General features: G+C 35.6%; 1 protein-coding gene and 1 long non-coding RNA gene across 6 annotated transcripts in view; both read right to left on the bottom strand.

Annotated features, from left to right (window-relative positions):
• Positions 1-10,826, bottom strand: part of LOC101743877 (GATOR complex protein NPRL2) — an 81,472-nt gene extending 70,646 nt beyond the window's left edge. For 2 of the 5 annotated variants that reach the window (XM_012689363.4, XM_004924883.5), the window contains exons 1-7: positions 10,584-10,826; positions 9,933-9,990; positions 9,433-9,637; positions 7,759-7,850; positions 7,286-7,442; positions 5,986-6,097; positions 3,675-3,910 (exon numbers count right to left, since the gene is read on the bottom strand). In XM_012689363.4, coding sequence (XP_012544817.1) covers positions 3,675-3,910; positions 5,986-6,097; positions 7,286-7,442; positions 7,759-7,850; positions 9,433-9,624 — 789 coding nt within the window. In that variant the 5' untranslated portion in view covers positions 9,625-9,637; positions 9,933-9,990; positions 10,584-10,826. Of the gene's footprint in view, positions 1-3,674; positions 3,911-5,985; positions 6,098-7,285; positions 7,443-7,758; positions 7,851-9,432; positions 9,638-9,932; positions 9,991-10,120; positions 10,255-10,401; positions 10,480-10,583 lie in introns of those variants that run through there. The other 3 variants (XM_062670886.1, XM_021347153.3, XM_038010595.2) reach the window with 3 other exon arrangements.
• A 3,197-nt stretch (positions 10,827-14,023) lies between these two features.
• LOC134199599 (uncharacterized) lies at positions 14,024-16,129 on the bottom strand. Its single transcript, XR_009974161.1, has 2 exons — positions 15,842-16,129; positions 14,024-14,704 (listed from the first exon to the last, which is right to left on the bottom strand). It is a non-coding gene; the product is annotated as an uncharacterized LOC134199599 (long non-coding RNA).
• Between the last annotated feature and the right edge of the window lie 1,079 nt (positions 16,130-17,208).

The raw sequence follows: 17,208 nt of genomic DNA, 5'->3' as shown, positions 1-17,208 counted from the left end.
TAGATATGTCCTATGTCTTATATTGACGATAAGCACCGAGCTTCAGATCTTGTTTTATAATACGCGACAGAGTACTAGTGGGAATCTTCATTTCTCGGGATAAGATTATTTGCTTCATGGGGTTTCGACGAATTCTGGCTTTAACAGCATTAACAGCCTCTGTAGTTCTAACAGCTCGCGGCCTCCCCGATCTTTTCTGGTCTTAGACAGACGAAGTGTCGTTGTATTTGTTGATAGTACGATATGCGAACATACGGCTGATACCAAGCTTTTGAAGTGAAGGAATATGGCCGACGGCTCCATACCCACTTTGTGCAAGGCGATCACTGAATCCTTTCGTCTTTAACACCCCATTCCATATTATAATTTGATAACGATCAGGAAAAATATGTGAAATGGAGCAAAATCGAAAGAAGTTTTTAAAATAATATACGTGTTCCAAATTCAAAATAATTAAAAAGTTGAAAAAAGAAAAGTTTTTATGTAACAGTATTTATGGCCAGACTAGTTACAATCTACTTCGCAAGTCAGAATGGGCGAGTAACAAAACCAGATACTCGTCTAATTAAGATGAAGGGTAAGTTTCTATTTCAATAAATATAACCACACCAGTCACGTGCAACAGAAGATGTCGCAGAAAGATGAAGGGTACTTTGTTTTAACAACTACCGCCCTAGAAACAAAGGCTCTCTTTTTCTTAAATTTAGTATTCCTAACCAGGTTCCTAGGTTTCTTGAAAATGAACGCTACTTAATAATAACGGTGAGAGCCTTCCTGATGGCTCTTACTAATGACAACATTTACTCGTATATGTAGTTGGTTCCACGTAAAAGTGCCCGAATAAGTACCAAAGTTTACGAAATGGCCAAGGCACTACAGTGTGTCAACCGACTTAAACTAAATGGTTAAGACGAACCGTCTTAGTGCCACAGAGTACACCGCCAAAAAGGCACACATGTGCCAATCCCAGAAGGAGTCCTTATCTTGTTTCAGATAAACATCAGAACTCTCTGACAGTATGCACAAGCTGGTGCAAGGCTCGCATCGCCGGTCAGAATGGCCATGTCTGCGCAACATTACTGTTTAGTTAACTAACATTAGTTAAAGTTAACTGTTTCCTTAATGTTGATATGATTGATTAACTATTACAAGCCCAACGCGTGTAACCAATTGTTTATAACGGTATTCAAAAGAATTCATGACTAAGTTACCTCCACTTTTCTACTATAAATACGACTAACTATTGTCGCACAATACATCCGTCACGATAATCGCCTAACGTTGCAGCCGCTGACAACTCCCCGAATCCGGTACACGTAAGAACAATTACCGTTGACGCCCTAGGTACGTTTTTACGGTTTCATCAGATTCAATACCTCTTAAATTAGATGCTTTCAGCTCTAAAACTAAGAGCAGGCTTAGGGACTCTGGTAACCGTAGTCGAACTCAGCAAAGAGTTTGACGCGCAACCTAATCCATATATCAGCCCGCTGAGTTTCTCGCCGGATTTTCTTAGCGGGTCGCGATTCCGATCCGGTAGTAGATGCATTCGTGAAGCAGCTGTCTTTGAGCAGTTAGGTCTCTTTCGGGGGCGATCGGGCAGCTGTTAGCAAATCCCACCCTTCTTGCACGTCCACCTGTCTTGATGAAACTGGAAATGCCACCAGTACTCCTTCCTTGAAATCCAATAAATATAATTCATTGGATAGTGAGTCTTAATCACTACGAAAACACTGAAGAGAATGAAGCCAGCGTCGCTGTAAAAACAACATAATTTCCTTTATGACCCGAGGTACTCCTTGACTGCTAACATCCCACCAAACCATCGCATAAGTTAATGTAGCTTAAGCCCATATTAAAAAATGTGCGCTTTGCATAACGCTTTAGAAGTTACCTTCATTTTACGGCTGCATTTATTTGAAGTCATCGATCAAGTAATGACCAGTGAGTCACTTTTAAGCTGTAAGCCCTAAGATATCTTTAAAAAACTCTATATGTTGTGTTATATTTATTTCCACAGACAAGATTTTTTACGTTTAAAGATTTCATCATGTAATTTGAACTGTATTTTTGCGAATACTGCGTGGACGGCCACATCATTTTATGTCAAAACGATGATAATGTTTCAATATGTGTGATGTGATGAACAGGTACATAGAATACTAGTTTAGGAATAGATGACCGTGTATAGCTGGTTCCAGGTGATTAATATTTCTGGCGGAGGCAGAGGCAGAGGCTCGCTGAGGAATTGCGCGATTCCAATGCGACCTTCGTTCCAGGGAAGAGCCGCGACCCAGCGGATTTGAGGAACTCAGCGCGGCGGAATTCGAGGTCTCTACTTCGACTGCGGGCCGTAGTCGCCGCTTTGCGGACCCCACCCACGAGCGACGGACCCATAGAGTCCATCCGCCCGATCCTCTCGAACTTGGTGAATCGCGAGCGAGGACGTTTCACCTTCCGACGACGCAGGTGTTTACGGGACACGGCTGGCCGCTTTGGCCGCTACTTGCACCTCATTGCCCGGAGGGAGTCGATACCGGAGTGCCATCACTGCAGTAGATGCCGCGACAACACGGCAGAGCACACGCTCGCGGTGACTTGCGGGAGTTGAAGCTGGGCCGCATGCTACCGTCACTCTAGGGCACTGGTACCCGAAGGATGGTACAACGCGGCGACGGCATTTGCAGCCGGCGTTCACGTCATCGCTGCTATCGCCTGATAGCAGCATAGACGTTGGTTCTGTTCCAGCGGGGTGTCGCGGAGCACCAGTGTTAGTATTTTATCCAGTCGGAATTAAGTTTGGTCCAGTACAACCACGACGCAGTGACCGTTCCTATTTATAATATCAACTAACCCGGCAGTTGCTCGGATCATGCCACTGACCGTGATAAAAAGTATCATTTATTGTATACGAGTACCTATTGTCCTCTTCATTGCATATATAATTCTCAATGCTGAGGGTCGTGACCTCCCTTAATAACTTTTTCCGAGACTATCTTGCGCCAGCACCGCCTAGCTTCGGCTGCGCGGCATCGTGGACAGAGGTATTGAGAGGAGAGCGTATCTGGTTCGACCAGCGCATTGGATTTCTGGCCACTGGGCCTTCTTTCGCGTACCTTGCCTGTTATTAGCAACTCTTATAAATTGTCACCTCTCCTTCTAGAAATGTATCTAACGAAATCTAAACTCCTCTGCACTCCGGTAAAAATGGATTCGCTGGTTCGGTATTCTGTCCAATGAATCCCGAGCATTTTCCTCCAACGCCACATCTCAAATGCGTTACTGAGTTGGGCGTTGAGGGCCAAGTCTCTCTGCCGTAAAGAAAAAATGAGAAGACGAGGGAGGTGACGAGCTGTTCCTCGGTATTCCTCAAAATGTTTCTCTCGCTCTGATTCTCGGATATATATTTTTAGCGTAGTTAATTTTCTTTATAAAATAAGCTGATAAGTTAATAAATTGTATAATCTTCGCTTACGTGCCGAATATATTAAGTTACACAACAAATATCTCGAGCGAGTGAAATAATAAAGTAAAATTACATGGTGTATATTATTATGTATATGCAACGATTCAAATATTTCTAAAAATAAATTAGTAATAAAACAATTTTAAAATAAAATAAAATATGGTCTACCAAGACACCCTCAAACCCTCAATCGAAAGAAAATAATCACCTGTCTGGTAGTCAGGTCCCATTCAGCAGCCATGTCTACTTCAAAAGGCTCGTCATCTTCTACATCCAAATGCTCCTGGCTCTGTGTCTCGGTACCCTCGGGTGGGATAGGCCTGCGAGGTCGTCCAGGACGGGGTAGGCCCACCGACGCCACCAAAACGGGCACGTCGTAGTCGTGAACTGGAGGTGGATCTTTGCGGACCTCCAAGACCTTGAGGTGCATGACTGTGTCTCCTTCTGTTGAAGTAGATAAGCCACAGGTGGTCAATGTTTAGGTGGATGTCATCAACGGCCACGTTCTGTCAGACCAGAAACCAGATCTCAGTTTCTGGACGTGCCAACCACAAACAAACGATTTATGAGTTTATCTCCTATTTAATACCTTGGTTCTAAAGAAGAAAAAAAAAATTCGCGGCAATTTGGTGCACGTGAAAGAAGTGAAACTTCTTTTGCGGTGTGTAGTATAGGTTTTCCTCATTTTCCATACTTAAATTAAATTTGTCTTGTAATAGGGAATGCTGTGTATAAGGAAACGACTTAGCTCATTTTGTCCTTTCCCTCTCTCCACGGTCGAGTGGTTCGCGAGACGCTCTGTCTATTTTCTCACTCTCGCTCTTCCTAAATTGTATCTTTTCTCTTTAGCCGTAACGAATCTGTCGCGAGTTAAATTTGACTCTCAACGCGCCTAAAGAAGTCTCACTTCAACAATTAAAATTAAAAACAATTCGCTTACAATTTGAAAAACAAAACCAATTCCAATTCGCGGTATTTTATTGTTTTATTAATTTACGTTTGTTTGTTACGCTCACATCGCTGTGCTATGCCAATATGCTCTTTTTAACTGGGCTTCATTTTTGTTATAGGGTGTTACAGTTCTATGAATTCCTGCATTAATTTTTAGTATACATTTATGCCTTACATATTTTCTGTTTTTTCCCCATAAGGTGGTAGAGTTAACATTTTCTTTTACATTTTGACATTCAACAAGTGTGTTTTTGATGACATCCAAGTTGAAATAAATGATTTTGAATTTGAATTGAATTTGAAGGCCTATGAGTGATTTATAACTGAGGCACTTTATAACTGAGCTAACGAGCTCTTAAACCCTATGAAACCCAACGTCTCGTAAAAAAAGCATATATAATGCAAGGCTCTTGTTCCTAAAACGATGTTTATTAGTTCTAATGTTAGTATAAATTTTTCCCTGAATAAGTACCAGACAACATAGTACCTATATTAATAACAACAATCGCAATCGGCAACATTGAGGTAACGAGATATACTAAAGTCAAATGTTGATTTATCTATAGCAAAAAACAAAGATTTGTTTGACGAGCTTAATGTGATGCGAGAGAAAATAGAATTGAATTACAAATGACGTGAGTATAAAAAACCATGCATAATGTTCGCAAGTAGTAATATATCAAGTAAAGTATAGAACGATGTAATGTAAATGTTTCTAAATATTAGATACATATTGTCGGGCATCTTCAACTTTTCAAACTTTGATTGTTACTAAAAGATTCCAGGTTATGTGACAATTTTAGGAGCGGACCATTTTCTCACAATTCGTGTTAGTTTTTTAGTATCACGTACACTTTTTGGGTTTAGGTTCAGCTACGCACTAGCTAGGGAAACATGAACGCCAATAGCCAAATACATCCTCGTAGATGTATTTAGAAAATAAAAAACAAATTTATCAAATATAAGCCCTGAAAAGCCACTTATAAGTCAAAGCGAACGAAGAAAATTCGGGTTTGCGCTGGACAATAAACAATTTCCTTCTTTGTTTCCTCTACTTAACGACATGTGAAAAGCCATTTGGTTTAAGCGACATTTCGCTTAATACGCGACATTTATCTTTGTAATTGAAGGTGTGTTTTATTTGGTATTCGCATCAGCAGTTCGATGTGTTTCATTCAACTTGAATTAAGTTTCAAATAGCTGGAGAAGCTTTTTGTACTGATATTTTTTTCAAATTTTAAACTTTAAAGGGCTTTCCTGTAAAGTTGCAAAAATGTCGCTTAAACCAAACAGCCTTTCACCCCTCGATATGAATGTGCTTACTTCGAAATACTTTGTATAAAGTTTGATGTTTGAATCTCATTCGTCTTGGCACATCACAATAAGATAACCTTTGAGATAGCCTTTGTTTCTACTTATTATAAATAACGTCGTATGTTCACTGACTGTACCTTCATTGGTGTATTCGACCATTGTGACTCTTGCTGACACCGGAGCCAAAAACTAAGTTGGCTAGCAATGCCAAATTCATTTTTTTATAAATATTAATGTTATGAAGGTTCATTTACCAACTAAGGTTGCCTTCCTGTGAGTGTTCAGATCGTGTAGAAGATGCGCCAGCAAAGTGGGCAGTTTGGACGACCCGCTAGATACGAACCCGGTCTCTTCTTCCATTATTGTCTGTAAACGTTTAAATTTACTTGATTAAAAACTGCGTGAACATATTGTTTATTTTACATTGGCTAAAGCTAATGACAGATTCATGACTAAGGGATGACCTTTCCCCCAAGATCCCTAGTAATTAAATATTATAATTATTAATATAAAAGATGTGAGTCAGACAAACTTTCATCTTCTACTGAATACCAAGCCTTATATAAATATGTATATAATATTATATAAATAATAGTCTGCTGAGTCTGTTGTTGGTAAATAGTTAGTATTATTTACGCCAGTCTGCAAAATTTCAGCTAATTGCTCTTTATTTAGAATAGTAAAAATATCTAACTTAAATTTTCAAGGAAAACGAAGATTATTAAGCCTCAACGGGGTGTAAAAATAACAAAAATACACTTAGTTGAGTTTCAAGGGCGAATTCATTGTACAGTTCCCCTATTTTTAAAACCCAGAAGTTTGCCTTTGGAACATTATGACACACCCTGTTGGCGCCTTTTTTCTTCTTTTTATTAATTGACAATTTCAAGGTCCTCCCTAATGTAGGCCGGATTTTTGGATTTGTACTGAATTTACGTATAATATAATAATGCCATGACAATGAATTAATTGTCTTATCTTATATTAACCCATACTAGTTTAAAATTCTAATAACTTAATGGTAGCTATACATTAGAACGGGAACTGCATAGTCTGCATATTGAACCATACTAATTACAAATTCAGAAATCTTCAGACAAACTATATTTATACCTATCATTGTCAAATGATATAACAGTGAATACAATAGTTACTATTCGTAGTGCTCATCCTGAGGTCGCCATCGCCATATTTATGCAGCGAATGTGCTGTGTTTTGTGGGATACGGCCATTATATGCAACAGTCGAAATTTCGACTATGTATCATATTGTGATATGTATGGGCTCCAGTAACTAGTTAAAACCAGGGATTATGACACCATTTACCCATTTTATATAGAACAGAATATTATATTTAATTATAATAAGTATCATATTTAATAACTCTCCTGACTGAGGTTTTAATAAATACAGCACTCATCAGCTTTCCAATTGTCAAAAAAGGGCAATAAAAGTAATTTAAATACAGCTAGCTCAGGAGGGAACAGGCTTACATAACAGCTGAAATTAAAATAATGCCAATATGGATAAAGGTAGTAACAGTGATTTACTTACCAAATGCTCACCAAGTTTTTTGACAACAGGCTCATACTGCACTGTCTTGGACCAACTATCACATACAAAGCAGATATTGAAGAGGTACACATTACGTTCATATCTGGGGTTGTCTATGCGAATTGGATACCCAACAATTTTGTGCCCTAGTGCATTTCTGAAAATAACAAATAAAAATATGTTAGCAATTGAATATTAATGGTAATCTTAGTTCCAATTTATATACTTTTGCTTTTTTGCTAATACAACTAAATCTCTGATAAGTTGACAAGCAAGGTGAAAGGGTTAATGTGTTTATTTGTTGGTTCATCCAGTAATTAATTAATATTCTTATATCAATTTAATGAATTTTATTAGTTATATTAATTAATTAAAAAAAGATTTACCACTAACATTTAGGCTTTAAATTGTGCCCAGTTTAGTCTACATTTCTAACATTTCAAATTAATCACACCTTGAATCAAAATACTTACATGGTCATAGTGCATTTTTGTATTTGTGGTTTAGGAATGATGTATGCACTTATTGAATCGAAAACTTCTTTTGAAATATAGTCTTCCGGGAACTGAAACATTTTAATTATATTTTATTTATTAACAGTGACATACGTGGGGATTTAAGTTCTTAGGAATACTCAGCAGTTAGGCAATTTTGTGCATTTGTGACCTTGGATATTGCTGATGCCCTTGAGAGAAGGTGATTGTTGACTACATAGTAAGCAGTGTGTGTAGTTTCAAAGGCAGTAAAAAATTATCAATTAGTATAAGACTTGTTTTATTATGACAAACAAAGACTGTTTACAAGATGTAACATACTCAGAATGTTATATTTAAAATTATACTGTTATCATTACAAAGATATTTGTTGTGAACTGCACTTATTAGAACAATAACCTCATTATTTGATATGGACACTTGCAATACTGCAATCACATAAACAACTAACAACATTGTATCTTTGTTGTCAACTACTTTGACTGTTTTACTAGTTACTTTATCAAAAATCATTTATTATAACATCAACTAGAGCAACAGATAGCACAATTATGAACTGGAAGACCAATATCATATGATTTTAGGTTGCTCAACTATTCTCTAGTAACAACAGAAAGATCTATCAACAACATTGTTATTGTAGTTCTGTGCATGTTTCATTTTCCAAAACAACACTGTTGCATTGCTATGGGGTATGATTTTAATTCTATTATTAACCTTCTGTGTCCCAAATTCATCCATGAACTGACCATTCAGATTGTGCCTACTACATTGCAGTACTGCTGATTGAGAAAGTCAGAACAAACTTCAATACTATTACAGTTTAATTTAAGTGCGATTTTTAATTGTTTATGGCTGATATTTAAATATTCTTCCAAGTCAGTGCACTTTTTAATTTAAATTTTAATTTGGAAGTATCATTTTCATATTTTAATGGTTTGGTAAGTTTGTGTATGTTCCTTTACTCTTTCCGTTATTTTTACTTTATTTATTTATTTTTGGCCCAAGAATAAACTAATTATAATAAATTTTTTTTTGGAGTAACAAATGATGATCTAGTTTTTGTTAAATATTACATTTCTAATTAATTACAAAGTATGTACTAGTGGTAGGATCTTATGAGTGCACGCAGGTAGGTACCACCACCTTGCCAATTTCTGTTGTGAAGCAGTAATATGCAGCTGTTGTACTGTAAAAACTGAGATCTTAGAACTCATGTCTCAAGGTGGATGATGGAATTTAACTTGTAAATGTATATGGGCTACAATAACTACTTAACACCTGGTAGGCCATGACCTCATCTACTGATCTAAGCAATTAAAAAAAATATGTACATTACAGTAATGTCATTCCCACATATAGGGAAAGGAATGTCACTCCAATCATTATTGTGGTTGCAATAATTAATGCTAATAACCTTATTTATTGCTGCTGTACAGCATAAACCGAGAAAAAAAATTTGAAGCAATTTAACAATTACGCATGCATAAGATGAAATTTATTCAAAGAAATCTAAATGAATTAATACAAACAGTGAATTACGTTAAATGTGCACAGCTTAGAAAAAAAATCGATAAAATTTGCGCATTGCGAAAAAGAGTATCTAAATCAGCGTGACCGATGACTCATGAGGTTCCTAGAAGTGTTACGTACCTGGCATGAAATCTTTGGGCCTGCGACAGGGTGGAATTCCCCTAGGAATATACATCGAATTGGGCCTTCCCGCCCGCAACCTTCATAGTATCTAGTCTCCATTATTTTACTAGACACCAAATCTAAATTCGGCTCTAAACTACCATCAAAGTCCCTCCTCGTCGATGCCTTCGAACGTCTCTGTACTTGCATTTGCTATAGTTCACTGTTGCATTTTGAAGAAAAAACAATTGTTAAACAATATCGCCGTGTTATCGTAAATAAAACAAACACAACTCTATTCACTGAATTTTAAACGTGATCATTCTAAAGTTTGACACAATGTTGCCAGTACTTGGTAATTTAATTCGCATAGAATCAACAAAGTCTATAGTTGCCAGCTTAAAATTTTTAAAAGTCGATGTGTTTAAATCAAACATGATTCCGAATAATTAGCAAAGAAAATTGAAGGTATATCAATAAATATTATTTAAGTACGCAAAAATAGTAATGCTACTTACTCTTTCTAAGAAGTCTGTCAACTCCAACGACAGCATAGCTTACTATATTATTATTTTTCTGAAAATGAACGAATTACGAACACTGAACACTGACTGAATACAACACAATTCAAGATTAAAATTTTGTGTATTTATAAGGTTATCCCTCCCTTTTCTGAGGCACAATAAACGGCAGCTGTACTGCTTACCTTACTTCAGTTCCCGATGGCGTAACAATAACGGAGACTCTTAATATAATTGAACGGTTTCTGTAAGAGCCCCCTCTTAAAGCCCCAAAAATTTGTTTCAAAAACTTTTATTGACTGAGAGACAAAAGCAGAGCTGTGGGATTTTTTTCACAGTCTTATTATTCTTGCTAGTAAACACACTATACAAATATAGTCACATGTACACGTGTACCTTATTTGTGACTTTTTTGTCATAGTGTAAATCGATTAGAATAAGTAAAGTCAGGAAAGAGGAAACAAACCTGCTTATCCCACAAATTTGGGAATAAAAAATTCGATCCTTTGGGATTTTTGCTGTTTCGCCACTTACCTACGGTTAACTTTTTTTATTTATTATTTTCACTTTATTTATTTTCGTTTTATTATTTACTATTAAAATTATTACTTCTACCCGTGAAAGCCACAGAGTTTACTAAGCACTTACTGTTTTTTGTTTGAATAATGTCAGTTGTATTATCCAAGTTCAAAGGTATGTAGCAGTTACTAGAAAAAAGCATAATCTAATAAACAGCACAAACTGCAGAATAGTTATTATTAGATATGTAATTTGTAGGTAATCTAAAAAATGAAACAATGCAAATGTTTTTGAAATCTACTAGAAATGCAGCTTCTAACACTATTCATTAGCCTCGAGCAAACTCTTATAAAAACTGAGTTTCTTATTTAAATGTCATAAGTAGTGGTCGGAGTAGGTAGAATGATTTTATATACTTGCGTCAAGATATTATAATATGGACATGCCATTTTATCCATAATGTGCGGGAAGTACCGGAACAAGTTCCCGGATTTGAACTACGTTAGCAGCGCACTCTACGAATCGAGGTAAGCGAGTGAGATACCTGGAACACAGCGCACGCGCATCGATTTTTCTAACAAACACCCAATGAGTCATACAGGATACTTGCTTCTGATTGGTCGTTGCGTGCGGTCGATACGTTGTGAACATAGATGAACATGAGATAAAGTATCAAAAAGCCCTGTTTAAGTTTTGCCTCATACTGACAAGTGTCTTTTCTAATTCAACAGAAAGAGACAAAATACGGTGTAACTATTCCAAGGTGTTTTTGTATAAAATAAAGTAATGTTTTTTTTCACCATTAGCTAACGCCGGCAGTGTAGATTGATATTATTAATACGTTTTTCACCTCAAACACAGATTTATGCTAATTTCGAAATTCCGGAACAAATATCAAAATAAATATGATGTTCCAGTATTTTGGAGGCATATCAATATTATCCTCTACGTTTGACGTCAACGACCTTAAATCAATCTACCTACTTCCGACTTCTGGTCATAAGCCACGGAAATCACTTCAGATATGTATACCGTGTTAACAAAATGAACATAAAAAATGTGGATTGAATTTTTTTTACTGTTTTCCCCATCAATTACGAAAGTTGGAAAGGAGAGGTTTGCTTACAATGATAACCTTTTCATACGATTTAGAATACAAGATAAAACAAATAACTTTTATGACTTCAATAAAATCAGACTAGAGCAGTTCTTGTGACGACGATATTACATCAAGTTAATGCGTTCAAACGAAACACATTTCCCACTGATACAAATATTAGTGTAGACTGTTGTAGATGTATGCAGATTATTGTAGATCGATCATATTTTATCAAGTCGAGTGTAACAGTTCCTATCACACTCTCTGATGACCAAAAAGAGTATCGCAACTGTTAATTATCTGCGTCCTCATTAACCACGTTTCATCGGAATCTTACTGCTGATCTTTGTATCACTCAGCCCACAGCTGCCTCTGTGCTGCTCGGTCTTATTGTAGCGTATTAACAATATTTTTTTTCAACGTAACAAGTTCTATATTTTTGTGTAAGCAAAGAATTATTTTTTTAATCCACATTTTGTTATCAATAGGTTGTCATTGAAACTACATAAGGAAAAAAAAAAGTAAATGTTCGATTCTTGTTAACATTTTGTGAAAATTCCAACAACCATAAATAAATGGCGGGAAACTCGGGAATTCCATTCACACTGTAAAAAAATGGTTAAACGAACAGAGAAGACAATCAACTCGCCAGTTTTGTTTTACAGTTGTGCCCGAGCGCTGCTGAAGAGTGCTGTAAAAAATAAAAAGAAAAGAACGGACTGAATTTCGATCGGGCGACAAACGAGTTTTGTTTAAACGTTTCTTTTTTGAAACCGGATATTCAGATCGATCCGTATTATTAGTACAAATAAAAGAGAGATTGAATAAAAAGCGCGTCATGGTAGCATATTCATATAGGGTGTAATGAGACCGTTCGTGGAACAATCTAGTACAGAATCGGAACGCAATCTTGTTTTGCTAAACTATTTTCAAATTATTACTACGCATTAAATGTTGAAATTTATACCAATAGCATTTTTACGAGTATAATGTATTTAAATTATATTAATTGTGTATAAAATTTCATTTCATAGCGCTATTTGCATTATTCATCGGATTTCTTTAAAAAATGAATAATTTCCTTGATGCGCCCTAGATTTAAATAAATTAATTTGATAACATTTTTGCAATGGAAGATACCTTGCCACTTGGTAAAGACAGATGGCCGAGAATAAGGGCTTGGTCTGGAGAGGAAGGTTTGCTATTGCTGTTTTCCCAAGCACAATGCTGGATTTCCTGCTGACTCAAAAAAAATGTATTACTAAAATATCTTCCAGGTAAAGTATTTTAAACACATAACAATTAAGTTAATAATAAAAGTCAGTACCGCATATGAGCGTTGATTGCCCGACCGGACATTTCTACAACAATCATTATATTGAATACGACATATAATCTTGTATTTAGTAATTTTTAACACAATAGAAAATATTGTACCCTTTTACTAGCGAATGAATTAATTAGTCACTAATTTAATTTCGCTTTTAGCAGACCTCTTTCTTTCGAAGGGTAAACTTGAAAAATATTGTGGTACTCGGGCATTGTAGTTACCGCGACAATGAATAGGTGAAAACTCCTTTCTATTGACTACAATGACATAAGGACATTTGGATAGGTTGAATATTTTCAGAGCAGTGACATCTGTTGACGACGAAGTCAAACAACCTGGCTAAGTGTGTTCGTTTGGTTTCTAATATTTAAAACTTACTTTTGCAAATAGTATGTATACATATTATATAAATTGTATTATTGCGCCTTCACTAATTACTTAATATTACCTTCTTTTTAATGTACACGCAGCGTAACAATGTGTATTGTAAAGAATGTGGTCTAGCAGTTACTTTCCCTTTATTTAAATCCCTAGCTTTTGCTCGCGACTTCGTCCGCGTGGAATAGTTACTTTGGCATAACGCTAAATTTTACCCACCTCCTCATTTACGTAGAGAGTGAAAATATTTTTGAATAACAGAATGTTAAGGAGCTATTTAAGGTGCCAAACTTCAAAAGAGGAAGTTATCATATTCGACCATAATTTTTTATCTATTTATGTTCACCGATTTCTCGAGAATGCTTAAACCGATTCTGATAAAAAAAACTTTTTTTGTTCGAAAGGGTAGGCTTCCCGAATGTTCCTGTAATCATCAAGATCTGATGATGGGATCCTGGAGATATCCAAAAAAATCTATAGTTGTCAAAGCCTTTGAAATCTTGTTTTGAAATCTTTTAAAGGTTAACAATTGTTTCATACATTATTTTAGCGAAACTTTAACCGTTTCCGCAGCGGAAGCTCTCAAAAGGGAAAAAAAACCGATTTTGAAACATTCTTTATTAGTACTCTTATCTTTGAGAGATGTAATATAGCCTATAGCCTTCCTCAATAAATTGGCTACCTAACACTGAAATATTTTTTCAAAACGGACCAGTAGTTCCTGAGATTAGCACGTTCAAACGAACAAACAAACAAACAAACTTTTCAGCTTTATATTATAATATTTGTATAGATTTGTAAAAGTTGTATTTAATTTTAAACATATAATTTAAGTAAAATCTAATTGAAATTCAACATTTTAACAGAGTTCAAATAAATTCAGTAGGTACAAGTTAAAATATTTCGTAACGTTCTGTTCTTTTTCATCAATTTCTATTTTGCAGCGTCATCAATTCACTTAAATTTCTTGGGTTTATCGGGACACTCAGCTCATGCGCGAAGGCTAATCTTTGTCGGCTGTTGATAGACACTCAAAGGAGACAATACTCAGGACCGTTCCTTCTTTCCCGGTTCACAGACACACGACTGGCTGTCCTTACAGCTGAATCTAAGAAAATATGGAGAAAAAATATGGAGAACACACCGTATACCGTCAGCAGCTGGCACTTGTTGACTGCCATTTCTGTCCTCGGATCACCCTATAAGATGTCACCACGTCAAAGAAAAATATTTCTGTCACGGCGGCGGTGTCAGCGGACTTGTATCTCCAATTCCTCATGTGAGTCCTTTCGAATTTTTCTCTTGATGAATCAGATCGGGCTTCTATCACAGTTTGGAGCCTTTTTGAGCGGTAGGGCGGAATTCTTGGCTAGTTAATATGCGCATTCACTGCCTCGATTTTTCCCTGAGATCTGGCAATATATAGTTTTGAGCGGGCTTCGACTGCGAAAGGGTGACCAGAGCTGATATCAATTGTCCCCGGGGACGGCCTCGTGTCACTTAAAACACCGAACCCACTCCGACTACACTTGGCAATATCACCCCAGTATACTTAATTGCTTAAATAAATTAATTAAAAGTGTAGGGAGCCTTCTAAGCCAACAAAAAATGTATGTAGTTTTAAGTGAACAAAAACATACACATTTATTTGTAAACTAGCGACCCGCCCTCGCTTCGCTTCGGAAACATTAAAATACACAGGAAACAAAAAAAAAAAAAAAAATTAAAAAAAGTAGCCTATGTTCATCAGGGACAATGTCGGCTTCTAATGGAAAAAGAATTTTTCAAATCGGTCCAGTACTTTCGGAGCCTATTCGAAACAAACAAACAAACAAATCTTTCCTCTTTATAATATTAGTATAGATTACGATATGTAGTAGTAAAATATACAATAACAATAAGTAAATATGTCATCAAAAAGAATCGTCGAATCAGAATCAAGAAACAGTAAGGAATATGAAATAACGATTTAAACTTTTTACACGTGAATTTTTATTCCAAACAGCGGTTGTCTCTTATGCTCTATTTGTGGAGGTTAGAAGGTAGAATCGAATTTTTAAAACTGTTCGTCTTGCACATCCGTATTTCCTCTTAGCATCGGTGGACTTTCGTTTTATAAGAAGTTGCATCTTTTGTTAAAACTTATCCCAATAGATTCACCAAGATGTCTAATGTAGCAAATACAAATCGACGCGACGATAAACCATGTTTTCCAAAATTCGCATGTCAAATAATGACAAAGCATACACGTTGCTTTTAACTAATGTAATAACTAATTTTTACTATGTTTAGCGAATAAATGATTTCTTTCTTTCTTTCTTTACTTGCTCATCGAAGTTAATAAAGGATATAATAATAAGACGTTCGCATCAACGATGGAGTAGATAGAGTGCATCTTGAATAATTCAAGTATCACTCAGATTATTATGTTACAATACCTTTAAAACCTTCTTTATCTTTATTACAGAATAGCCGTTGTTCGAAATTACGTAAGATGTGAGATATTTGAAAGGTAAAAAATAATAAAGGTGACATTTTAATTAGTTTAAATTATATCTGCGACATGTAGAAAATACCAACTATTTTTTGCCTTCATCAATGTGCTGTTCTTAATTCCGGTTTCACTCATCCATGAAGACATTGTTTGGCAGGGCATTGCTTTAGATGCTTAAAGAGAAGATGGTTTTATTTGTCCAGGAAGAGCTCGAGTGAAGCGGGTTTTTCTTCCACAACTATAATCCAACATAAAGAATACAACGAATTTTTTAAATAATAAAAATCGGTATAAATCTTAAAGTCAATATTAGTATTGACTTAGCTTCGAAACCTTATTTCCGTTGCTGTAGTAACCGATGACACTACAAACATGTCTATTAAAATAGGTAATATGAAATAAATATAAATGTGATTTTGAATTACGTACATTGCATGCGCGTAATTATTGAGTCCACAATCGTCTTTTTAATAATTATATCAACTGCAGGACATGAAACACAGCACATAAATGTTCCACAACGGTGTACAGACCTGTTGGCGTGTTTCATCTAGCTTGTTCTTGCGACTTTTGACTAGGATGCTTATTTGGTTCTCGGGTGCTCCTAATCTTAATTCTAAATTATAGACTATGTAAACAACAAAGGTAACTAGTAACAAAGTTGAAATGACACATACACACTCACCCGGCCAATGTCGATTTAAATATGTAATGACCAATCGATCGATTCTAGGTCACTAATTAGATAAATCTAACTTATTTCCAAGGTCAACCTTCATTGCACATAAATCGCGCATCTAGCATGCGCCAGTATGCGTGCATGTGCATATTGATGTTAATGTAGAACATGCTTTTTTTAATTGAACTTTATTATATATATAAAAAAATTATTAGGTTTGTTATGTTGGACTCAATTTTGAATTTATAAAACAGTAAATTTACATAAATATATTCTACCGATTTTCTTGTTCTTTTTGTTAAATAACTATTGACGAGTTTTAGTTTTGTCAATTTTTTTAAATATGTGTTATACTAGTTGTATACTAATATATATAGTATACTAATAGAATAGAATTCAATATAGAATGTGATTTATATTAAAATAATCTCAGTCTTGAGGTATCACTGATTATGATCGAATTTTGAAATTTGGGCGAACCCTAGTATTACAAATGATGTTCATAATTACCGTAGCATCCTTCATCAGAAATCATTTTGCTTAGAAAATTTTTACACGTACAAATATTATGGAAAAAAACTAGATACGTCGCACAAGTACCGCTTAATTTTACTAATTTTTTGACTTAGCACGGATCGATATTGGATTAAGACTTAATGATTCAGAATACAGTGAATATATAAGGACGGAATATCTGTCATCATAACATTTAAATGCTATGTAACTGTAGCCTCTTCCTGTAATTCAGACCACGACAAAACAGTTGTTTCACAT

The sequence above is a fragment of the Bombyx mori genome, chromosome 1 (genome assembly GCF_030269925.1).
Source record: "Bombyx mori chromosome 1, ASM3026992v2".
NCBI classification, from domain to species: Eukaryota; Metazoa; Arthropoda; class Insecta; order Lepidoptera; family Bombycidae; genus Bombyx; species Bombyx mori.
Note: the sequence above shows the minus strand (reverse complement) of the source record. Positions and strands in the feature narration are given on the sequence as shown.